A 22,841-nucleotide genomic window follows, 5' to 3' on the forward strand; every position below is an offset into this window, starting at 1 on the left:
ACAGAGCACTGAGAGCAGGTGGCAGACTCACAATCGTTCAGGAAGAGTGACATGGCTGGTGTAGACAGTCTGTGAGGGCCACAGGGCAGAACCACTGCTGTGCCCAGTCTAGGTGTCCCTTGGACAGAGAGATGACCATTGAAGTTAATCCACCCAGGTGCGGTGGTGAGCACAGAGAGCCAGGTCAGTGAGCCTAGATACTTTCCAGGACAGCAAAGGACTTGTTAGGATGATCAGATCAGTAAGCGTGGCCACCCTGCATGACAGCAAGGCACTAATTAGAGAGCTGTTGCAGTATTCAGCTAAGACACATCAAGTACCTCAACTGGAAAAGTAGGATTAAGAGGCGAGGCCGAAGTGAACCTACACTTCTGGAGTCAGCAGGGTCCGAATAGTGCTAACCCACCTGCAAGGTCACTTACCTTGGCCTTTCTACCTGCTGAGATAGCTCTGTATTCCCCATGGGCTCCATCAATCCCAGATGACAATGGTTACAAAGCAAGCACACTTCCAGAACTGAACAATGCCTCCCCAAGTGACAGTCCTCATGGATCTGGTACAAGAGTGGGTCGCAGTCACATAAACTTGTCTGACCACCTAGCCCATGGCTTGTCTCACAATCTTCTTCTGAAAGACAGTAGTGCTCCACAGGAGAGGGCATTGGGAGTCCCCTAAGCAGAGGCCAGAGGAGAAAAGTGAGAGACCCTCAAAGCTAGATTCCCACAACACAAATTCCACACATGGGTGGGCTCAACAAGTTACTTTTAAGTTCCCGGGTGACAGGAATGCTCATGGCAGACTGGGAACACCAATTAATTATATTCTCACATTTTATATTCTCTCATGTCACAGACAGGACTGATCACAGAAGGAAGGCCAGATCCTGTCCAGCTGGCTTCTCGGCCTTGCTCCAGGGTTGGGCAGGAAGGCAACACAAAGCCTGCGTCAGGAGCAACCTGCATGCTGTCTTCTGCAGCAGTGTGCTGAGAAAAGAGGCTGGCTTCAAGTGGCACACTTGATAGATGGACCCTGCTTTGCCTGCTGCTACCAGAAGGCCAGAGAGGGAAAGGAGAAATGAAAAGGCTGGGAGATATTTTTCCTGTGATTTGTGCTGCTCGAGATGCCCTGTTGCAATATTTATCCTGCAGCTCTGTCCCACTTTCGTTTATTATCCAGCTTAGCCTGAGTTATCACAACCAGGACAGGACCCATAAACTAGCTACCTGACACAATCAGGACCGTGCAGCATATTTTAAAAACTCAAGGAGCAGCTTTGACCCTCCATGGATATTTAAGGAAACAGGTGGACTCTGTATGCCCTGAGGACTCTGACTACTCTGGAAGCAGACACACTCGCAGAAATTCACCAGAGATCTTGGACCATCCACACCCTCAGTGCCAGTGTAGAACCATCATCTGATCACTGCTCCTTCTCAGGCCTATAAGGCATACCATCCAAGGCCCTGTCAATAGCAATTCACTAAAACGTATGCCAGTAAATGAATGACTGCTGGGTTTATTGAGTCTGTCTATTAAGAGTAAACCCTCTGTATCCTTGGGTTCTGCAGCCACAGATCCAGCCAACCTCAAGTGAAAAATACTGAAAAAAACTGCATCTGTACTGAACACATACAAACTTTTTTCTTGTCATGACTCCCTAGAACATAATATGATTATTTGTATAACATTAACATTGTATTAGACAATACAAGTAATCTAGAGATGATTTAAAGTATAGAGGAGATATGTAGGTTATATGCAAATACTATGCCATTTGACAAGAGACTTAAGAGTCTATGAATTTTGGTATCCAACAGGCATTCCTGGAACCACTCCCCATGGATACTGAAGGACAACTATACATATTAGATCTATGCTGGGCAAGGGGTTAGGAGTGTCTGACCAGCCTCATTTATCTTATCTACTGGATCTATTCAGAGACACACAGGGACCGAGAACTAACAATATAGAATGGATAAAATGGGTCTGATGGGGAAGGGACAATGGGACTATAAGGGTACCCAGGGCCAGGGGATTCTTAAGAGTCACTGCTGGCATCAAGAAAAACAAGAGGTTGGGTAGTAATCCTCAGACTGATGGCAAACAGTTTCTAAAGATTATGAATTAGTTATACAATCTGGTCACTGGGATTATAGCAGCACACAAAACCAGAAGAAAAACAAGACAAACCCTCACCCTCACACAGCTTGCATTTTGATTTGAGGATACAGGGTCAACAATAAAGTAAAAGAGAGGGAAGGAGAGAAGGAGGGAGGGATGAAGAGAGGGAGGAAAGGAGGGAGGGAGAGACTGGTGTGCTGTGTAGGAAACTAAAGAGAGCTAAGGAAGACAAGGAATGGAGGGAGGGCAGCTACTTTAGACAGGAAGGTCAGGGACAGTAGCCAGATCGGGGTCACAGCAGCAGGAGTAGTAAGGGGAGGCTGATCTATAAAGGAAACAGCCTGGGAGGGGGTGAGAAGTATGCTTTTCAACACATGAGGACATCTGTCAGTCATCCAAGTGGAAATGTACATCCCATGGTGTCGAGTCAAGGACTTCTTAAGTGAAGAGATGCTGGGGATCAGCAGGCAGTGATACGCCAGTGATCCCAAAGCCTTACTGGGCAGCTCCTGGGCAGGTGCCCTGCCATGCTGGGCCTTCTGCTCTGTTCATGGGTACACAGCCCCCCCCTCAGTACTCCTGCTTGGCTCAGGGCACAGGTCTGATCTACACGGCCATCCACACTACAGAGAGTCAGAAGAAGCCACAAAACTGGCCACAGCCTGCCCTGAGCCAGCGGAGCAGAGCTCAGTGATCTCCACTCTGTGCCCCACAGAGCCACCAAGAGACTTTGATGACAAGGAGACAGGGAAACATCTGCTTCTAAAAGTTGTTTTCATAGAAGTTGCCTGCGGAGTCTGGTTTTTTCCATGAACATATGTTACATGCTGAATCCAAGCTGAACACAGACAGGTGTATCCAACACAGGAATGGAGGTTATAGGGAGAAAACTAGAGTAACTGCACAGGAGAAAAATACTGAGCCCCAGCCCAGGCCAACACAGATGTGTCAAAGGCTCCAGAATATTCCTATGCACATTATAAATGAGATGGGTGGAAGAGAAATTCAGATTGAGGTGACATTTATTGAGCACCTTCTACTTCCCAGATGTTCTGCTGCATTCAGTTCTCTCAGCAGCCCCACGAGACGGGAATTATTACTTCCAGATACAGGCTGTGCAACTTCAAGAAGGAAGGGTATTTGTTCAAGGTCACAACAGCTAGAAAACAGAGAAGACAGGGCTCAGAACACCCCTCACTCCACCCCAGCCCAACACATCCCAACTGGCACCTTGGAGCTCTTTCCACTGCCTCCCTGCCTTGGGCCCACATCAGCTCCAAGGTTCCTTGGTACCTTTACCTCCTCCCTGCCTTAGCAACGATGGGAAACCCCCATGCCTACCATGACTGCTGATGTGGTCATCTTCTTCATGTTTTCAAGCACTGTCCAAAACTGCCTCCTTTATCCAGTCTTCCAAACCTACTTGTTCACTTGGCTCAACCTCCTCCAAAGAGCTAATGGGCTTAGACATAGCTCCCAAATGTCTGAGTCGACACTGCAGAACCTCAACACTTGCCCTGCAGCACTTACCAGTTGTAATTCCATATGTCCTGCCCAGTACCTGTCCATAGGATGTGGAATTAATAACATCATATTACTGTCATGTGACACATCTCACCTCTCTTGGCTGTCGCGCTGGTAACTCACATGGTATTGTCACCAGTGTGACTGGAATGACAAGCAAAGAAACCAGGATACAGAGATACTATGGTTTGGATAATAGCCCCCAAAGGTCCACATGTAAAGGCTTGGTCTCCAGCTTGGGGCATGACTGGAGATGGAAGAGCCTCTAGGAGGTAGAGCCTCATGGGAAGAAGTTCAGTCACTGAGGGTGCCCTTGAGGGAACACTGTAAACTGTCCTGTCACTGTTTGCATCTCAGCCACCATGGGGTGAATAGGCTCTCCCACCATAATGTGGTGTCTCACCACAGGCCCAAAGCAACGGGCCAGCCAACCATGGGCTGAAGCCCCTGAAACTGTGAGCCAAAATGAATCTGTTCCCTCATGAGGTTGCTTATTTCAAGTACTTTCTTACAGTAGCACAAAGCAGACTAACCCAGGAGGATAAAGGACTTTTCCAATTAACACCAATTAACACCTGTCTGAGCTTCGCATTTCCAGGCCACAGCCTTCCTTACCAGACCAGATGAAACTCCCTCTGACTCAACTTCCCAAAGCAGGAATGTCTTCTCATCCTCCTCTTAGAGGTTCCAAAGTCACCTAGACCCCCACCCCATCCAGCCTCAAGGCCAACTTGGCCCCAGCCACCCAAAAGCCCCATGCAGAGAGGAGGCAGCTTGTGTGGTGAGCATCTCTGCCCCTCTCCAGCACTCTTCATGAAGAGGCTACAATGGTCGGTGAAAACGGCTAAGCAGGTAGAAACAGAGTCAACTTTCTCTTCTCTGACTACACTTCATAAACAGCCCAAGAAGCATGTTGCCAGAAGGTCTGGACTGAGCAGAGAAATGACAAGATAAGCATACATACGCTTCATGTTCCGGCTCCGTTGAATGCCACATGAGATCACCACCTTCCATTTCCCACCACCTTCCTCCTGAGTCACGTCCAAACCTGAGCTCATCCATCTGCACACCAACGCTGGCCAGGAGAGGAGGTTGGACTGTTGGCACACCACATCTTACTCATTTTCCCAACCAGTCTTCTATTGAGACAGACAAGAGAGAGGGAGTGGGGAGATGCCTTGGCTTCCCAGAGACAGGGCCTGGCTCAGGAAAAGATCAGAGGCTCACCAAGTCCTCTCCACCCAAAACCCAGTTCTTTCCTGTTCCTATAATAGCTCTTGAGATACCCATCAGTAAAGAGATGGACACAGCACCTCATGAGAAAGATAACTGATTACAGGACAGAAAGGGGGTCACAGAAGAGGTATGGAGAAAAGAGACAGAAAATAAGCATGTGTTTCCCCAGGTCTGGCAGCTCCAAGTATATGACACTCTCTTCCCAGCCCTTGTACTGTGAGACTGAGTCCTAAGTGTGTTACACAAATTCATGTGTTCTGCCCTGCAGCGCCAGGCATGTGTTAGGAACTTGTCCAAGCTGGCTTCCCTCCTGGTCTTGAATCCAAAATGGGATAAAGAAGGGGAATGTGGACCGAGGATTTAGCTCAGTGGTTCCGCCACCTGCTGCGCAAGCACAAGGACCCAAGTTTGATCCCCGGTACCAAAAAAAAAAAAAATAGGAAGAGGGCCGTGATTTTTATAAAGATCTTATCAAGTAAAGCGATTGGAAGCATCTGGAAGGAGTTGGTACATTGTAGAGGCATGGAGATTTTTCTATAGTAAACGAGGAAATGCTTCTTTGCCATGGATAGTGATGCTGCCACTGCCTCAAAGCAAGCTGAGCCAGTGCTGTTGTACAGTCTTCCAGGCCTGAGTTTCAGAGCACTTTTTGGTACATACTGTGTGCATGAAGGCTGCCTCCTGCTGCTGCTCTGCCCCTGGGCCCCAGGCCTTGTCTTCTACAAAGGCCTCAATCCTGCTGCTTTTACTCCCCTCACAGGGAGGTGCCCATGATCTGACCCTGTAGAATCAGGTCCAGGATTCTCAAAGGGAAGCAGCAGGACAGACCTAGATCCATGGTCAATGCAAGTGGTCACACTGCCCCAGACAGGAACTCCACAGGTCCAGTGTAAGATATCCTACCAGCCAAGGGCCCTCCAGGAAAATCTGGTCCCTGCCTTCCACATGGACAGCCACATCATCTCTGCTCCAGCAGCTCCTAGCCCTGGCTATCCCAAGCTTTCAGAGGAGACGGGAAGCCCTGTTCACAGCCCTCAGGCAATGGATACCTGAACTTAGAGCCACACTAGATGGCTGTACACGCCCCAGATTCAGCCTACTCTGGGCTCCATGCCTCCACATCCATCCCAGCCCATCTCCATCATCCCTCCCTAGCCGAGTGTGGGTGGATCCCACCACTAGCCTTCACTGAGCACCTATGTGCCTAACCCTAAGGACCCTAAGGTTCCTGACATTTAGGACAAACAGTGGTACAAAGTACATAACATATGGCCCCAATCTCCGGGGGCTTGTAGACTCTTTTATTCTAAGCTGACCACTACTGCCCTGAAGTTACGCTTTATTTATGACCCCTAACGTATGTTCTAGTATCTTTGTGCCCTCGCTGCCTGGCATAGAGTACCTTCCTTGATGGAAGAGCTAAAAACCTGTCTATGCTAAAAATCCCATTTTTGGTGTTCAACCTCACTGGTCATCAGGGAAATCAACCAAAAACCAGGGCAAGACATCACAGCACACTCACCAGAATGCCTAAAAAAACAGAAACACCAAGTGGCCATCTAGGACTTTCATATACTGCTGTTGGGAATATAAACTGGCACAATCACTCCGGAAAACAGGTGATACCTACACAAGTAGAACACTGTATATCCATAATCTCTTTCTCAGTAATTTCACTCTTCAGTGTAAATCAATAGAAATAGGTTCTGATTTTTTAAGGGTGTATCAAAATCTTCATAGAACATTTCTTAAAAATAACCCAAATCTAGAAACTACCAGAATGCTCATCAACAAGTCAAAAAATCAATTGTGGTATAGACTTGTGGTGAAATACTATACAATCATGAAAATTAATAAATTACAGCCACTTGCAGTATGAATGAGTCTCATTTTTTTTAAAAAAAATTCTTTTGGGGGCCAGGGATTTAGCTCAGTGGTTTCGCTGCCTGCTGCGCAAGCACAAGGACCAGAGTTTGATCCCCGATAAAAAAAAAAAAGTTCTTTCTGAAGCTAGATTTTTGCGTGGGGGGGGGGGGGGCGGCGGGTATACCAGGGATCAAACTCAGGACCTTGCACTTGCAAGGCAGGCATGGTACCACTAAACTAAATCCCTGGCCCTGAAGCCAGATCTTTAAAACATACTGTATGATCTCACTTATATGAAGTTCAAAGTCTAATCTATGCTATTAGATGTCAGGATGGCTGGAAAGAGGTGTGCTGATGACCTCAGAGGTGCTGGGAATGTTGTTTCTTACTCTGGCCTCATGAATGGGTTCACTTTATAAAAATTTACTGAATGCTGCATTTTTTGTGTGCATGTGAGACTCCAACAGAAAGTTAGAATGATTTTCTGTTTCTATGCACCCACTTCTGTAGCCCTTTCATAGAAAGGACCAGAGCTGTTCACATAAATCACCAATCATCTATAAGTGTGATGTTAATGTCTTTCATCTCTAAAATGAAGACTGTGAGGTAATCTCTAAGGAGCAGCCCAGCTCTTGGTAATATAATGCTCTGATCCTATTCTGAGTATAACCTCATTAATCAGTAATAAGAAATCCTTCCCAAATTAGTGAAAAGTACAAAATACAGAACATTTGTTTAAAAACTGGCAGTGTTACTGCTTTCAAGAACTAAGCACATTACAAATTAAAATTTAAATGTCTACTAAATTGAAGTTAATGAAAAAAAGTTTAATATACTTTAGACTGACACTACTTGAACCCACTTGAGTACTATTGAAATCCTGTGTCTACCCATGGTAGCTTCTCCTGTAAACCATTTTAATCCAGAGGAGCTATGAATGCCAAATTACTACATCTGCTCTACATTAAGTGACCGAATCAGAGCATTGTGAGGGTCACACTGACTGAGACATCTATCGGCCCCGTTCCCTGCCGCCCACCCCCAGCATTAAGTCCCACATCCAGGCAAAGCTGAGCCTTGAGGACTGGGCTCTGTGGGAGGTGTCTTCATACCTGACCAACACACAGATTACTTCGGAGACTTAAGATACTCCTGGGAGCTCAGCACAGTGATGATGGCAGCGGGGCAGGAATTCTAGGCATATCATAAATAAAACTTCTGCCCAGTGGCTAATCTCACGGGCGCCTCACAAATATACAAACATATCAGGCAAAGCTCACTCACAGCCTTGGGAGCTTATACACATAGGCACCTCCCTCCCGACTGCCAGCAGAATCACAGCTCTGAGGGGGACTCTCTTCCGACCTCAGTGTCTCCTTCTTGTACAAGGGGGAGACATGCTCCATGGCCCTCCTCCACAGCAGTGGTGACAAAGGGACTCATCTTTCTCCTCCACCAAACAAGAGAGCATGGGAAATAATAGCTCAAAGGAAGCAATTTTGTAGAGATCACACTGCAAATCCAAACAGCAACACCTGCCTCAGGAGCTGGATTCCATAAAGTTTACTGAAAAATGAGAGAATGAACCTTGATTCCCAGCAAGCTCCCATTCATCAGGAATTAGACACCCCCAACTCTTGCCAACAGACTGAGTGACAGTGGTAGTGGCCAAGTACTTGGTATGGGAGGGTTAATTCACAGGGTCCGGCTTCTTTGTTAAGCCCATGTGCGCTGAGAACCCAGGCCGAAGACCATCCCCTCAGAAGCGAGCAGCTGAGTCAGGCCTTGGACTGCCAGTGCACTTCCCCTCCTCCACCTCCAGCTCCAGCTCCACCACCTGTCTCTGGACCAAATATGGATCGCACAGAGGCATTTCCTGAGCTCTGCAAGCTCACTGACCTGGAGGTTAATCCTATCCCTCCACAGCCGGGCCACAAGACAACAAGACTCCTTCCCAGTGAGGAGACCATGAAATCCTAGAATTTCAGGGCTGTGTAGGATCTGAGAAGCCAACAAGTTCAAGGCCCCAAAATGTCCAGGAATATCCCCAGTTCACAAAGCAGAAAGGGAAAGGCCAGGATTCAGCATGTAGTCCTCTGAACTTCACTATACTGAAGAGGAAGCCTGCTTGCATCCCAAACACCATCTTGGCCCATGGGGGTAGCAACCTGGAGTGCTGTGACCCATTGGTAATATCCACTTGGAGCCAAGGACAAGGGCTCTGCAGTTGGTGCTCACCAACCTGCCGCCACACCACTGCATCTCATCCTGGAAGGGCACTCCAGAACCTTGGTCCAGAAATGCCTGGTTGTCATTCTTCCCTTGCAGCCCTAGGAAAAGTACATCACTGGGGCGGGGGGATAATATCCTTACGAGGAAAAGAGACTGAGTCCAAAAGTGAAGGAGACCAGAGGGAGTTGGGAGCAAAACCTAGAAAATTTCACTTCTATTTCAAATTGTCAGTCATTTACTGAGTGTCTTATCAGGTAAGTCTGCATCAAATGCCATTGTGTGCAGGGCACAGTGGGGCTTAGTGACCCAATGCTGCAGGCCACACATTGGAAAGTGAGCTCTCTTCTGCCTCTGCTACTGACCCCACTAACACAGCATCATCCTCTCTGCTCCGCAGACCCTGTGTCAGAGAAAAATAAAACACACCTGGCAAGACTGCTGTGAGATCTGATGTGAAAACTCATCAGGAGAGCACAAGTCCCCTGAGCATATAAAGCACAGCTCCTGCCCCAGCACCACCAGCCTCCCCAGAGGCCCCGTGCAACTGAGCATTCTCAGCACCGCCCTCCCACACAGCACTTCCCTCCACTCCAGACCTACAGAGGGAGAGGTGTTGACCTGTAGGGTCTTCGGAAAGGAGAGAACAGCGAAGAGTGGCTGTGTCATCTGGAGGGAGAGACCAGCCAGGACATGCACCATATATGAGAACAGGTGAGTCTCTCATATCCATAGTTGCAGCTCGCACCAGAGTTTCCGCATCCTCCAGGGCAGAGCGAGGGATTACCAGGACATGTTACCGTCTCCAGATCTTCCTGCCAGAAGTCAAGTGTGGCAGCTCAGTAATGCATTTGTGTTGGTGCTACAGTAGCTACACGGAGATAGGCAGATTGCACACGATGCATAGGGGCCACCACACACTGACTCCAGGATGTGACATCCATGCAGATCCTCTGGGCAGTGAAAGCTGCAGGCAAGCTATTACTCCAGGAGTCAGAGACCCAATCACAAAAACTGTGACCCAGGCACTGCAGTTAGCAGACTTTCTTGGGTACCAAATGTCTACAAAACACCATCCTAGGTGTGGCAGAGGAGAGGGAAGGAGAATGGAGTAAAACACAAACTGAAAACATCATGGTCCCTATCACATATATGGGGTCTCAATCCTGGGGTTAAGACACACACAAGAACATTTTAGCAGAGTACAGGAAGTAGAAACACAGAGGGAGAAACACGATAGATGAACAGATCACCATATTCAATTATGGAGCTTACAGAAAGAATATTCAAACCAGTCCCTGAACAGTTGTTAGGCTTTTGAGAACAGCCAAGGGGTGAAGGGGAATGAGGTGAAAGAAGCAGCTGCGCTCAAAGGAGAAAATTATTGATTCACTCACTCGCTCACTCGCTCACTCATCATTAACCACTGATAGTTTCAGAAGTTTCTTGATGCTAAGAACTAAGCGGTGGACAGTAGGAACAACTTTGGAAATGCTCTGCTTCACCCGGAACCATGGAGGGGGTGGGAATAAGTTTGCAGAAGAGAGCTGGAGCTACCAGGGAGATCTGCCAATGCCTAGCAAGACCTTCCCCTTCCCATAGGTTCAAGAGAGGAAGTAGAAGGCCTGCATCCTCTACGGTCCCATTGCCTAAACCAGTACTCCAGCCAGCAGGCTGCTTGATGCCTGAGCTCTCATATGGCATGGCTCTTTACACTTCAGCCCAAGAGGCCTAAGGACACAAGGGCAACACATAGCCCAGAGCCTGGAATAACAGAAACTTGTCTCACTAATGTCCCTTAAATCCACCCGGGGTACCTATCAGATCTTCTGAGAAAGTGCTGAGGGGAAAGAAAACAGTTCTCCTATGGCCTAAAACAGGACTGGATTAAAGGAGCCAGAAAGCTGAAAATTCCCTCTTTCTTTTTCCCCCACACATTCATCACTTCTGGTCTCGGCTGTCACCATCTTTTCCTCTCTAGCCTGATCAAGTGCCTGCAAAGGCCCCATCCCCTGGACCCAGGGGCCCTCGATACTACTCTAGATAGAAGGATTGATAACCTCTCTGTTGCTGGTCACAGCAAGTGTCTTGTGATGAAAGTCCATGTCCTCTTATTTGGGCTTTCACCATCACAGCACCATTCTGGGAGTTACAAAGAGCAAGTTAAACAAACATATAAACTCAAAATGAACCATGGACCTAAATGCTGGAGCACAAACTATAAAACTTTTAGAAGAAAACACAGGTTTAACTCTTTGTGACCTTGTGTTAGGCAAGGGTGTCTCAGATATAATATCAAAAATGCAATTAAAGGCCTGGGGATTTAGCTCAGCGGTTTCGCCGCCTGCTGCGCAAGCGCAATGACCCGAGTTCCATCCCTGGTACCAAAAAAAAAAAGAAATGCAATTAAAGAAAAACTCAATACACTAGACTTCATCAAAATTAAAAACTCCTATGCTACAAATGAGACCATCAAGAAAGTGAAACTCACAGAATATGAGAAAATATTTGCAAGCTATACATCTATTAAGGGGCTTACAACCAGAGTATATACAGTTCTTATTAACTCAATAATGAATCTTTCAATAAATACTCGATTTAAAATGGGCAAAGCATACAAATAGACATTTCTTCAAAGAACTTACACACGTGGAAAATAAGTGTATGAACAGATACTCAACATCATTCCCCAACAAGGAAAAGTAAATCAAAACTACAATGAGAAATCATTTCATACCCACAGGATGGTTTTTAAAAAAGACAACAGTAAGTATAGGCAAGAGTATGGAGAAACTGGAATAGAATCCTCTATACACTGCTGGTGGGAATGCAAACGGTGCAGCCCCTTTGGAAAACAGTGTGATGGTTCCTCAACAAGTTAAACGGGCAGTGCTGTACCATGTAACCCAGCAATTCCACTCCCAGGTACAGGCCAAGAGAGAGGACTACATGCCTACACAAAACCCAGCACGCCAGTGTTCACTGCAGTCCTATTCATAAAAGCCAAAATACTAAAACTATCCAAATGTCCCTCCAAATGTTATGAATGGATAAACAAAATGTGGCATATACCTAAGTGATGAAATATTATTCAGTAATAAAGAGAATGAAGTAGTAGTATATGCTACAACTGGTTGAGCCTTGAAAACATTACATTAGGTGAAAGAAGCCAGACACAAAACACCACATACTGTTTGACTCCATTTGTAAGAAATGCCCAGAATAGGTGACTCCAGAGAGAGATTGTAGGCTGACGACTGTTCAGAGGTAGGGGCTGGGTCAGGGTTGGGAGGAAATGTGAAATAACTGCTCGTGGGTATGGGATTTCTTTTGGGGTGATAAACATGTTCACAGATAGACCATGGTGACAGTTACAGAACCCTAAACCCATTAAGCCACTGAGCTGCACATTCAATACTTGCATCATTTTGTTAGAGCTGCCATAATGAAGTACCACAGACTGGGCTGTGTAAACAGCAGAGTCTATTTTCTCGTGATTCTGGAGGCGAAGAACCCAAGGTCAAGGTGTCAGCGGGACTGGTTTTGTCTACTTTCTCCTTCTGCTTGGTTTAGAGACAGCCATCTTCTCCCTTAGTCTTCACATGGTCCTTCCTCTGTTTGTCTCAATCCTGAACCCCTCGTGGTACTGAGGACACCAGTCATACTATATGGGTCACAGTCCACCCACATGACCTCACTTCACTTTAATGACTTCTTAAAGACCCAGTCTCCAAATACAGCCATTCTCTGAGGCACAAAGAATTCGAATTGCAACATATGAATTTGAGGGGCCACAATTCAGTCCATAGCAATGGGAGAGTTTTATAGTGCATGAATTATATGTTAGTAACTCTAATCTTAAAAATTCCACTCATAAATCCTGGAGATGAGTTCGTTTAACCCCTTGACAGGGGGGTGGAACTGAAATCCAAAAGGGGAAGCTACTCACTGAAGATCACAGCTGGCCAGAGGCAGATCTGAGAGCAGAAGGCAGAGGCCCTAGTCAAGCCTCGCACTCTCTGCTACACTCTCCTACCAGCCTCTGAGGCTCAGAAACAGGACAAACAATGATGGGAAAAGTAAGAAAACCTTAAATTTAAAAAGAAAAATGCCTAAGAACTTAGATCATGTGCAATTAAAGAGCAAATATGCTCTGTGGCTTGGGGTGGGGGACACAGACAGTGAGGCTCTGAGGAGGTCCTGGAAGAGACGAGCATAGTGACAAGCAGAGGGTCCATAAGCAAATGCAACACAAACTCATCCCTGTCATGTGCCAGGGAAAAGTGGGAGCACGTTCCTGAACAAGATGTGGTTTTCAGAAGAGTTGGCACTTCAGCTAATCCCTGAAGAGTGGGCCTAATTCCACCAGGATGAAGGTTTCCCAAGCAAAAGGGGCCACGTGACAAAAGGCACAAATGCAGGTAATTCCAGATCTGTTCAGGAAATAGCAAGTTGACCGGTACAGTGGAGGCATATGCTTTATACAAGGCACAGTGGGGGATAACAAAGCAAAGGCAGCCTGAGGTCAATTCTGAAGAGCTACGCGTGCTACACTGAGAAGTGCTGCCTTGAGAAGAGCTACTGAAGAAGGCTCCAGAGCAGGAGTGAGACATGACCAAGAGGTGCAGGGAAAGGTTGTTTTTACCCACACCAGTGGACAACAGAGTACCACTTCTTCTCATAATTCCTGTATGAGACAATCACAGGACAGGATGTTAACCAAGGTACTCCAGTGGGAGGCAGGGACACCAGGAACCTCTGAGTCTAAGCGTGCTTAGGTTTATCTTAATCAGACTTGGTTGCGGAAAATAAGAAGAGGGAACTCTACAGGCACTGAAAAGCTGCCAACTCCTAGAGCCTATGTTGTGATCTGGTGCTGACAGCCCTTCATCTTTTCTGTTTTTCTTTTTCTTTTTTTTAGTGGATAAAGGGAAGGGTGGAAAAGGGGAGAAAGACACAGTGGAGTTGTTCGGTGAACAAAAGCACTGGTTCATCTTCACTTCCCACTTTTATCACGGTGTGCTGCTCCTCAGCACCCTATAATCATATGGGAGGCAGAGACACAGCCTGTATACACAGCCTAGGCATAAACGCATCCTGGACGGCAGTGCTGCTTGCCTGCTGATGTCTGCTGAACATCCTGATGACCAGGGAGGGGGTGGGAAGGGCCCAGGGATGCTCCGAGAATGGAAGAACATGGCCTAAGAAGTCGGGGAGCTCAGCTCGGGCCCAGGCTAGTTGTTGGTTGAGCTCAGGTAAGACATATGGCCTCTCTAGGTCTCAGTTTCTTAGTCTGCACTGACAAATAGAAGTGGCTGTTCAGTACTCTGTGTACCATGTGCCAAGAACACTTCAGGTTTTTATGCCTTACAAAATGCCTTGGGAGGTAAGTATTAGTCTCCCCATTTTACATATGGAGAAAGTGGGGCTCAGAGGTTAAATCGATGAGTCAAGATCCTAAGGCTATGCTTGCACTCAGGTCTGTCTGGCTTCAAAACCCACATTCTTGAACTCATCTGAATTCAGTGAAAATAAAACCTGCTCTGACCTTCCCCATCTACTTGCTAGGAGGCTCAGTGGGGAAAATCATACTCAACCCTGCATGGCACTCCACTGTCCTTGCCTTATACTGTAGTTACTCAGATCGAAAGGTGGTAACCCCAAGTCACCTTACTTCACCTGAGGCCCTCATCCCACGCTCTTCCCCTCCACCTACCTCCAACCTAGTCCCTGAAACTTCCGCCATCCACTGTGAGGGGTGCTCTTGATCCGTGGATTCCACCCAGTTCTTAGAAGCCAAGCCTTGATTCCAACCCCACCAGAGGACAGGGCCATTTCACTCCTGACCACTAGGGCTCCCACCTGCTGCCCTCCCTCCTCATCCTGGAGGGGGTGGCATGAAAGGAGGGAGGCACGGGTTCTGGCACAGGGCTTGCATTGAGCTTCTTCTTGCATTGCTTCTTCTCCAGGAGCCATCACAGTAAAGGCACACCCGATGTGTAGGCAGGGGATGCGACACACGTGGGGGCATGCCGACCTGTTATTAATGGAGGAAAACTGGACCTGACACTGTCAGTGATCTGAAACCTCACAGATAAGAAAGGCTTTGTCTTTTAATAAATAATAAATAACATAAGGTGTTTATTTCCCTCTCAAGCCATATTTCTTGAGTATCACTAGGGTTGTACGTCACGGCTCTCACTGGTGAGACCACAGAGCGATTAGCATCTTCAAGTCCCTTCTCCTTCCTGAGGAGTTCAAAGCACATCAGACAGACTACCCTTTATCTTCCTCACAGATGGGGAAGGGGCCTGGCAACTCTGCCTCCAGAGTGCCTGCAATAATTATTCACTAACTGTGCAAGGGGGAAATACCCTCACTGCACAGATAGGAAAATGGAGAATAGGAAATCTACTTGGCACCCACCTGATCCAATCTTCCCACTCTGACTTCATGCCTCATACTGCCTCTCAGTCAAATCCTGCCTTTGCTCAAAGGACCTAGGAGAGGTGAGTGTGGTCTCATGCTCTGAGTCAGACAGAGACAGACACAGACAAGAAAGGTGTACAGCCAATAACCCCTCCATATCTCGCTTAGCATCACAGCTGCCTCACAATGATCTCCTAAGTTCAGAGCACATCCGCTGTCCTTGTCCAGACACTTCCACAGCAACCTGTCTCACTTATGTTGCTGATCAGTATTATAATTCTGCATGCACGTTCCTCCCTCCACCCCATGACTTTTATTAGGTTATTGCTTTATAATCCTTATAGCCCTCAAAAGATAATACTGTGCCCTTAATACACAAAGCAAGTGTTGCAAACTGGCATCTTCAGACGAAAGCCAGCCCACAGATATGTTTTATTTGGTCTGTATCATATTTTAAATTTTTTAACTAGTTGCCAATAGTTAGAAATCAGTAGATTTTACCTGAAAATCAGGAGTTCAAATTTCCCTTAAAAATGGAAGCTCTTACAAACCAGGAGAACCATGTAGAATACTCTACTGTTACAGATTAATGACCTTTGAGAAATCCCAATTGTCTTTCTCCAGCCAGGTCATATCTGTAGAGGGCTGGGGAAAGGTTTAGAAAAGAGGCTCACTGCAATCATATGTGACCACTGGCGCCCCAATTTCATGTTCTGATTACTGAGTGGGGACAAGGGGGATCACAACATTGCTGAGGGTTCACAGTGGCGGCCACTTCCACTACTCAGACCTGGAGTCCAGATGCTTACAGGATCTGAGGTGCATTTAAGTATTTATATAAAACAAAAGAATCATGTCTCCCATTTATACTTATGCACTAGCTCTTCTTTTGCAATTATGTTCTATGTTGGGCATTCTGCTGCAAAACAATAATAGGACATGGTGGGGGTGGGCAAAAAAAAGGAAAAATGAAGTTCTGGCAATACCAGGCTTACATTTTGGTGTGGCAACTGAACAGCAGGAGTGTGCTAAGAGGCAACACGTGCTCTTCAATTTGTCACAGGCCCTATCCCCTGTTCCTCATCTCAGTTTGCAGCCTTGAAGCGAACTCACTACCACTGAACGGGAGAGCCTGTGGCCATTTCAGACTACAAGCTCCCTGAGAGTAATGGCTAGACAATTTTTCTTGCTTTGAATGAGATCAGACAGGACCGGGGGTTAGGAATTACTTAACCAGTGAAAAACCATACTCTACATCTATGAGCGCAAGCCAGCAAGCTTCAAAGCCAGAGCTACAGCAAAATGCACAGCTACAAGTCTTTAAAATGGGGCCTCTGCCATCAGACTGACTCTCCAAGGGCAGTTAGTGAGGACAGACATGGACCATGAGCTGAGCTAAATCTGGGGCTGACTTCCGGCTGGTATTTAACAACCTATAATGAGATCTCCTGTAACTCTAGGAAAGAATGAAAGACTGCTTGGCCTCCTGAATTGTCCTAAGGAAATAGTATGGGGAAGAGAGGGCACATGGACACCACACATGTATCTAATATCAGTATAATCATCAGTCAATATTAATGCAGTTTCTAGCATTATTTAGTTAAAACTGAATAAACCAGTAGGAAAACTGATACTCAATGATTCCTATGTAGTGATTTAAAAATCTAATTGTGATGATTATGTAGCTTGTGGCAGAATATTAAATAAAGCAAACAAAATGCAAAATCCTATCTACATTATGACTACAACATAAAAATTATGTCTGCAAGTAAATACAGACTGAAGGCATTGTGGAAAATGGAAAAGTCTATTTGTCGTGATGACAGTTTGAGAGGCCTTTCTTTCCCCTTATCCTTTTGATTTGTATTCTGATTATACAGTATTATTTATTTAATAGCCTTTTTTAAAAAATGCTCCTGCCCCTGAAATAAACTAGCATGGTCCAAAAACAGATAGTGATGAGGGTTAGGTGGGAAACATCTGCTTCACTGGGGGCCTTGTGAGGGTGCTACAGGGCCAGTCAGGCACAAAGTAAGTGTCAACATGGGCGCAGGTGCACACGTACGCACGCACACACACACACACACACACACACACACACACACGCTCAAAGGAAGCTCTGCACTCCTTACCGGGCAGAGCGTCACATTGTCCTGGGGACCCCTGCACTGTGTACAGGGCCTTCTGCAACCCTGTCATTTACATGGTGGCCACAGCTTCCCCGTCTTCTGGTACTGTATGAGGAAAGTGGCTCTGACCAGTTTCCAGGCTAGAAACAGCTCAGAGCAGCAGAGTGGCCCAAACTGATGTCACGACCCACACCGTGCCCCTTTCCGCCCATGACTGCTCTCAGGGTTCCCAACATACGTTTCCTGGGTCCACTGCTGGGGCCTCAGGAACAGGGTGGAGGCTACTTGCACAGAGAGCCAGGAGCATCCAAAGGACAGAATAACTACTGCGAGTCCTTCTGAAAACAGGGCTGGTGGGCCACCTAATCTCAGCCCGCCGTGGCATCAGGTCAACACCTTGGCAAACCCAGGTGGTCAAGGGAGAAGTCAGGCATCATGGGTGGGTAGACAAGCAGAAGACCAGACCCCATAGGGGCCTCCCTATGGCCAGGCAGTGTGAGCTGTGAAGTGGCAGAGAGCTGGCACCTTGGAAAACCAAAAGCAACTTCCTTCCCTCTAGCTTCCAATCTGATCAGACTCCCTTGGGAGAGATTTCCTGCTGTGAATTTCCCAGAGGACAAGAGCTGGAGAAGGAAAAACCTCCTTAGAGCTGCCTGAGCCAAGTGGCCAAATCAAACCTCGAATCTATCAGGCCTCCCAATTGCAGGGCCTTTACTTATACCTAGTAATTGGACTTCTACTTTTCAATTCCAAGGCTTGCCTTACTTTAAAAAGAATAAAAGGAAAGAAGGAAGGAGAAAGGAAGGAAGGTAAGAGAGAAATGTCTGTTGCTCCCTTATTCTCTTCAGTATCTGGGTCTGCAGAGGAGGGGGAGCCACGGTCCCAACAAACAAGGATGGGAAGAGGACAGCCCAACCAATCAGGGCATTAGACCACAGACAGAAGTGCGCAGCCTGGGGGCCATCCAGCTGGTGGCATCTGTCATGGCGGGAGGGGGGGGGACCAAATATGCAGCCAGTGGCAGATGGCAAGAGCCCCTCCTCCTATAAGCAAGCTCCACCCTGGGGTTGTTTCCATGCATTTTTTCCTGTGAGAAAAGAATGGCAAGAATGCAGCCTAGCCATTACCCAAATCCACCCTACATGGGCTCTATGCCCCATTGTACAGAGCGGGGAGCCTTTCAGAGCCAGGAATCAGAAAATCCACTTAAGAAATTCAGACTGGGGGCCAGGGATTGAGCTCAGTGGTTTGGTCACCTGCCTTGCAAGCTCAAGGACCTGAGTTTGATCCCCAGTACCAAAAAAAAAAAAAGAAATTCAGACTAACAGCCAGAAACTAGCAACACAGGTAATGCAATATGAGGGCTCCTTTAAGCTGAATACACACATGCACGCACACATGCACACAAACAACTCATACCCATTATGCATGCACATACATGCACAAACACACACAACCACACATGCACACACATTCTGCACACTACAAGCCACATAGAAAGGTGGCCAGAAACACTCCTGGACTTTTATGGCTCTTCAGGGACCTGATCTCCAGGAAGTGCTAGCAATTGCAATCCAATCGTGTCCCTGGCTAGCACAGCCCACTGGAGACTGCAGACCTTGCAGGGGGAGGAAGAACTTCATTGGGAAAAAATGTTGACAGAGTTTAATGTCAAGCGGAAGGACAAAGGCTTGGATGAAGAGCCTGACTGAGAAAGCAGGCGTTCTAAGAGCTCTGGCAATTTGCATGGATCTGTGCAGAGAGTATTGAGTTAAAAGGCACAGGAGGGGGCTGGCTTCCCAAGGCCAGGACAAGCCTGGGGTACAAAGGGACAGCATGTCTCTTTCTTCTGCAGTGCCTAGAACTTGGCATGCTGCAATCAGCCCTTAAGTGGGAATTAGCGAGACAACCCCCGGCTAGAAGGATGGCTTGGAAAGTCTGAAATCCTAAAACGTACTGTTTGCTCTAAAGAGACCAAATAAGATGGCAGAGAAGAAAAGCTTGGACTCACTGAGCAGTTAAGATAGGCCAAGCATAGAATGTCTGTAATTCTAAGATCAGAAGCAATGTGAGTATATGGCCTTATACTACAGACAAGAAACCTAGGAATCAAAGAGATTGGCCTTTGGTAACATGGCTGAAACTAAGACTGACACCGTGTGTCACTTCTAGAGTCCAGATACACACCACTCTGCATTTGAGGTTTCATGCTCAATCTTTCTATAGGTTTGTTTTGCTTTGTTTTGCTTTGGTTTTTGCGTTTTGAGACAGGGTCTCACTATGTAGTTCAGGCTGGCCTTGAACTCACTATGTAGCCCAAGTTGGCCTTGAAGTTAGAGTGATCCTCCTGCATCAGCTTCTGGAGTGCTGGGATTATAGACATGCACCATCACACCCAGCTTCGTGACCAGTTTTTCCAAAGTAAACCCTCCTCAGGCCAGGCTCCCTAAAAAAATAAATAAAGCAAAAGTACTGGTTCACCAGATGGCTTTAGTCAGGTCCCTTTTCACCCCCCTAGGCATCAGCAGTACCTTGTATAAAACTTAAAGGATAACCAGAGTCTTTCTAAGGTCCTTTCTGAAGTAATCCCCTAACTCTGGCAGGACTGAGATGGGCTCAGTGGGGTTCTCTAACACCCACCTTCTGTGCTGAATCCTAATCAGAGCTGTTCTTGTCTGACTCCAATCATGCCATGCCCTCTAAGTCACTCTGCTTGCTTGCTGCCTCTGCCTAGAGCTGTGTCCAGCACACCTCAGTAGTCAGTAGATGTCACTGGCTGGCTGAATGAATCACTAGCCAATCGATAAAAGGATGAACAAGTGCTCCTTGAGGGAAAGTGTGCTGCAAAGCAAGCCCTTATGAAGATCTGTTCCCTTGGAGACTTCCCCTCAAAGTGCAAGGGCTGGACCTTCCAAATCACTCTGCATTGAAATCACCTGCACTGCTTTCCCAAAAGCAGATTTCTGCCTCTGTTCCCAGAGTTTCAAACTCAGAGGATCTGGGATGGGGGCCCAGGAATCTGAATTATTAAAAAGCTTACCACATGTCTCTAACTCAGAGCCAGGTCTGGAATCACGGATGGCTGTTGCTTGGCTAATACCCATGCAGTCCTGTGCTGGGACTAAGGAAGCTGAGAGAGAAAAGCAAAGTAAGTGACTCTTTCTTACAACCTTTTCTCCAAAGGGCTTAAATCAACCTTTTGTGTCCTGATACTGCTACCTGTTGGACTGAGACAGGTGGCAATGCTGCTCTGAGGTGGTCAAGGAATAGGACTTCTTTCCCCTCTCTTTTCATCTCACCCTAGAGCTCCTGAAAAATTCAAGTTCTTTAGAGCTTTCAAGAATGCCACTGAATTTCAAAGTAAAAAAGGAAGAACAAGGCCAGGCACACATTTGGCTGCAGACCATGCTGATGCCAGGATTGGCAATACTCGGCCCCTTGCCCATGCTGGGCAAGACACATTTGTCCTTTTGCAGCTCTAACTCTGAAATTTGACCCTGCCACACACAGAGCCTCACTAATGCCAAGACAGCAGACCAGAAGGAATAGAGACCTTAGCCCTCCACGAAAGAGACTTATTCATTCATGAAAAGTACAGTCCCACTCAGAAGTACCAAGCACAGGCATAGACTTAGAAGAAAATGAAGGAATAACTACTATTCTTTTCAGTGAAAGAGTGGCCCTTCCAAGAGTCTGAAAGCTAAGCTGCCCATGCCCCACAATTTACCCAAGAGCCAGGGGCAGATACCATCCTGAGCTCTCCCTCAGCAACTGGAGACACTTTCTTAGAGGCACAAACAGAGGGGCCCGCTTCTCCTTCCTTATCCCCCTCCTTCTACCCAGCCCTGGACAAGACTGATGGAGCCAGGACAGCTGCAGCAGTGGGGAGAGGGGGGTGAACAACAGCTGGACAGAGGGAGGGCCGGGCAGAGTCCCAGCTAGGGCTGGAGAGGAAGGAGGGAGACATGGGTCTCCTCCGCACATTGCTTTTAAAGGCTGGAATGTGAACAGCTCCACCTCAACCTTGCTCCCCTCTCCTAATGGCCCTTTACAGGCAGGGAGGTACCTCTGGATTCCACAAACAGCAAGGCCACTCAGCAACATGGCTGCATGTTCTAGGCCCTAGAGCAGCAGCCCAGTGCAGACACAGCATGGATCAAGGCACCCATCAGGGCCCTTTCCTGTCCCAGCCCCACCCATGCGGGCGGGACCTGAGGCCCTGAGGCCGTAGAGAAGGAAATCCAAGATTCTGACCCCAGTCCAAGAAGGTGGAAGGCAATGAAAACCCTCTTGGTGTGGGTGTGACAGTGGACATGGATCTGTCACAAATCAAGCTGTGACTCTCAACAGAGGACCAAAGTTTGGTTCCATTAAAAAAAATTCCATGGCTTCTATGTCGTTTCCTTGTCTGAAAATGAAGCCGACGACATTTGTCTTACACAGTAGGTCTTATAAGTAGAAGCCCCATACTCCAGACCATGTGGGGCCTTGGTTTCCACACCTATAAAATGAGCAGGCTAGACTATATGGCCTCACAGGTTTCCTTCCAATCTATAAAATCCATTCCGCCTCTAGGCCAGGGACCCTGGGATGTGTGCCCTTCGTGCCTCTGTCTAAAAGGAAAAACCTGCCTGGTTCTGCACTGTCTCCCAGATGAAGGAAGCTCCTCCCTCCTACACCCTGTGCAGACTCACACTCAGCCTCCAGGAGTACTTGGATCCGACTCCCAAGGGCAGGCTCTGTCTGCTGAGCTATGTCTTCCCACATCCATGCACAGCATAAGAGCAGCTTAGCAGCTTCTCCCTGAGAGCAAATCATTTGCTACACACTTCACACCAAAGGTGTTCACCAATGCATATAGCACTGAAGGGAAAACTGTCAGTCCAAAACACTGCCTTCCAACACGGCAGCCTCCAGCAGTGTAACCATCTATACTTAAATGCTTATTAACAGACAGTAAATAAAACTAAAACTTCAGTTCCTTGAGTGCATGAGCCACCTTGAATGCTTACAGCCATGTACAGCCCACAGCACTGGGTGGTGCACACAACACACAATGGTCATCAGGCTCTGGGCCAGCGGACACTCTGTAGGACAGAGCCAGAGGGCAGAGAAGGAAGGGGGCGATGACAGCACGAAGAGGGTGCTACCACTAGGACCCAGGGCCCCACAGGCCCACCCACCTCAACCCTCAGTGAGGGTCTCCCTGGCTCCGACACCTAGCAGGTCACAGCAGCAAGTGTCACACCACACTTCGCTTGGGGGACAGAAAGGACACCTGTCATTCTTTCCAGCTGGTGGCATACT

The 22,841-nt window shown here is 47.3% G+C and overlaps 1 protein-coding gene across 9 annotated transcripts in view; it reads right to left on the bottom strand.

The window, feature by feature from the left end:
* Positions 1–22,841, bottom strand: part of Tspan9 (tetraspanin 9) — a 183,127-nt gene that overhangs the window by 103,139 nt on the left and 57,147 nt on the right. For 2 of the 9 annotated variants that reach the window (XM_087213586.1, XM_004869347.4), the window contains one exon: positions 3,155–3,280. The exons of 2 other annotated variants lie outside the window; for them this stretch is intronic. In XM_087213586.1, coding sequence (XP_087069712.1) covers positions 3,155–3,182 — 28 coding nt within the window. In that variant the 5' untranslated portion in view covers positions 3,183–3,280. Of the gene's footprint in view, positions 1–3,154; positions 3,281–3,462; positions 4,564–4,609; positions 4,785–19,842; positions 19,981–20,574; positions 20,665–22,841 lie in introns of those variants that run through there. 5 more of the 9 variants (XM_021248153.2, XM_087213583.1, XM_087213587.1 and 2 more) reach the window with 5 other exon arrangements.

Source organism: Heterocephalus glaber, unplaced genomic scaffold (genome assembly GCF_053883595.1).
Source record: "Heterocephalus glaber isolate CG9 unplaced genomic scaffold, H.glaber_assembly_v1.0 deba00001444, whole genome shotgun sequence".
NCBI lineage: Eukaryota > Metazoa > Chordata > Mammalia > Rodentia > Bathyergidae > Heterocephalus > Heterocephalus glaber.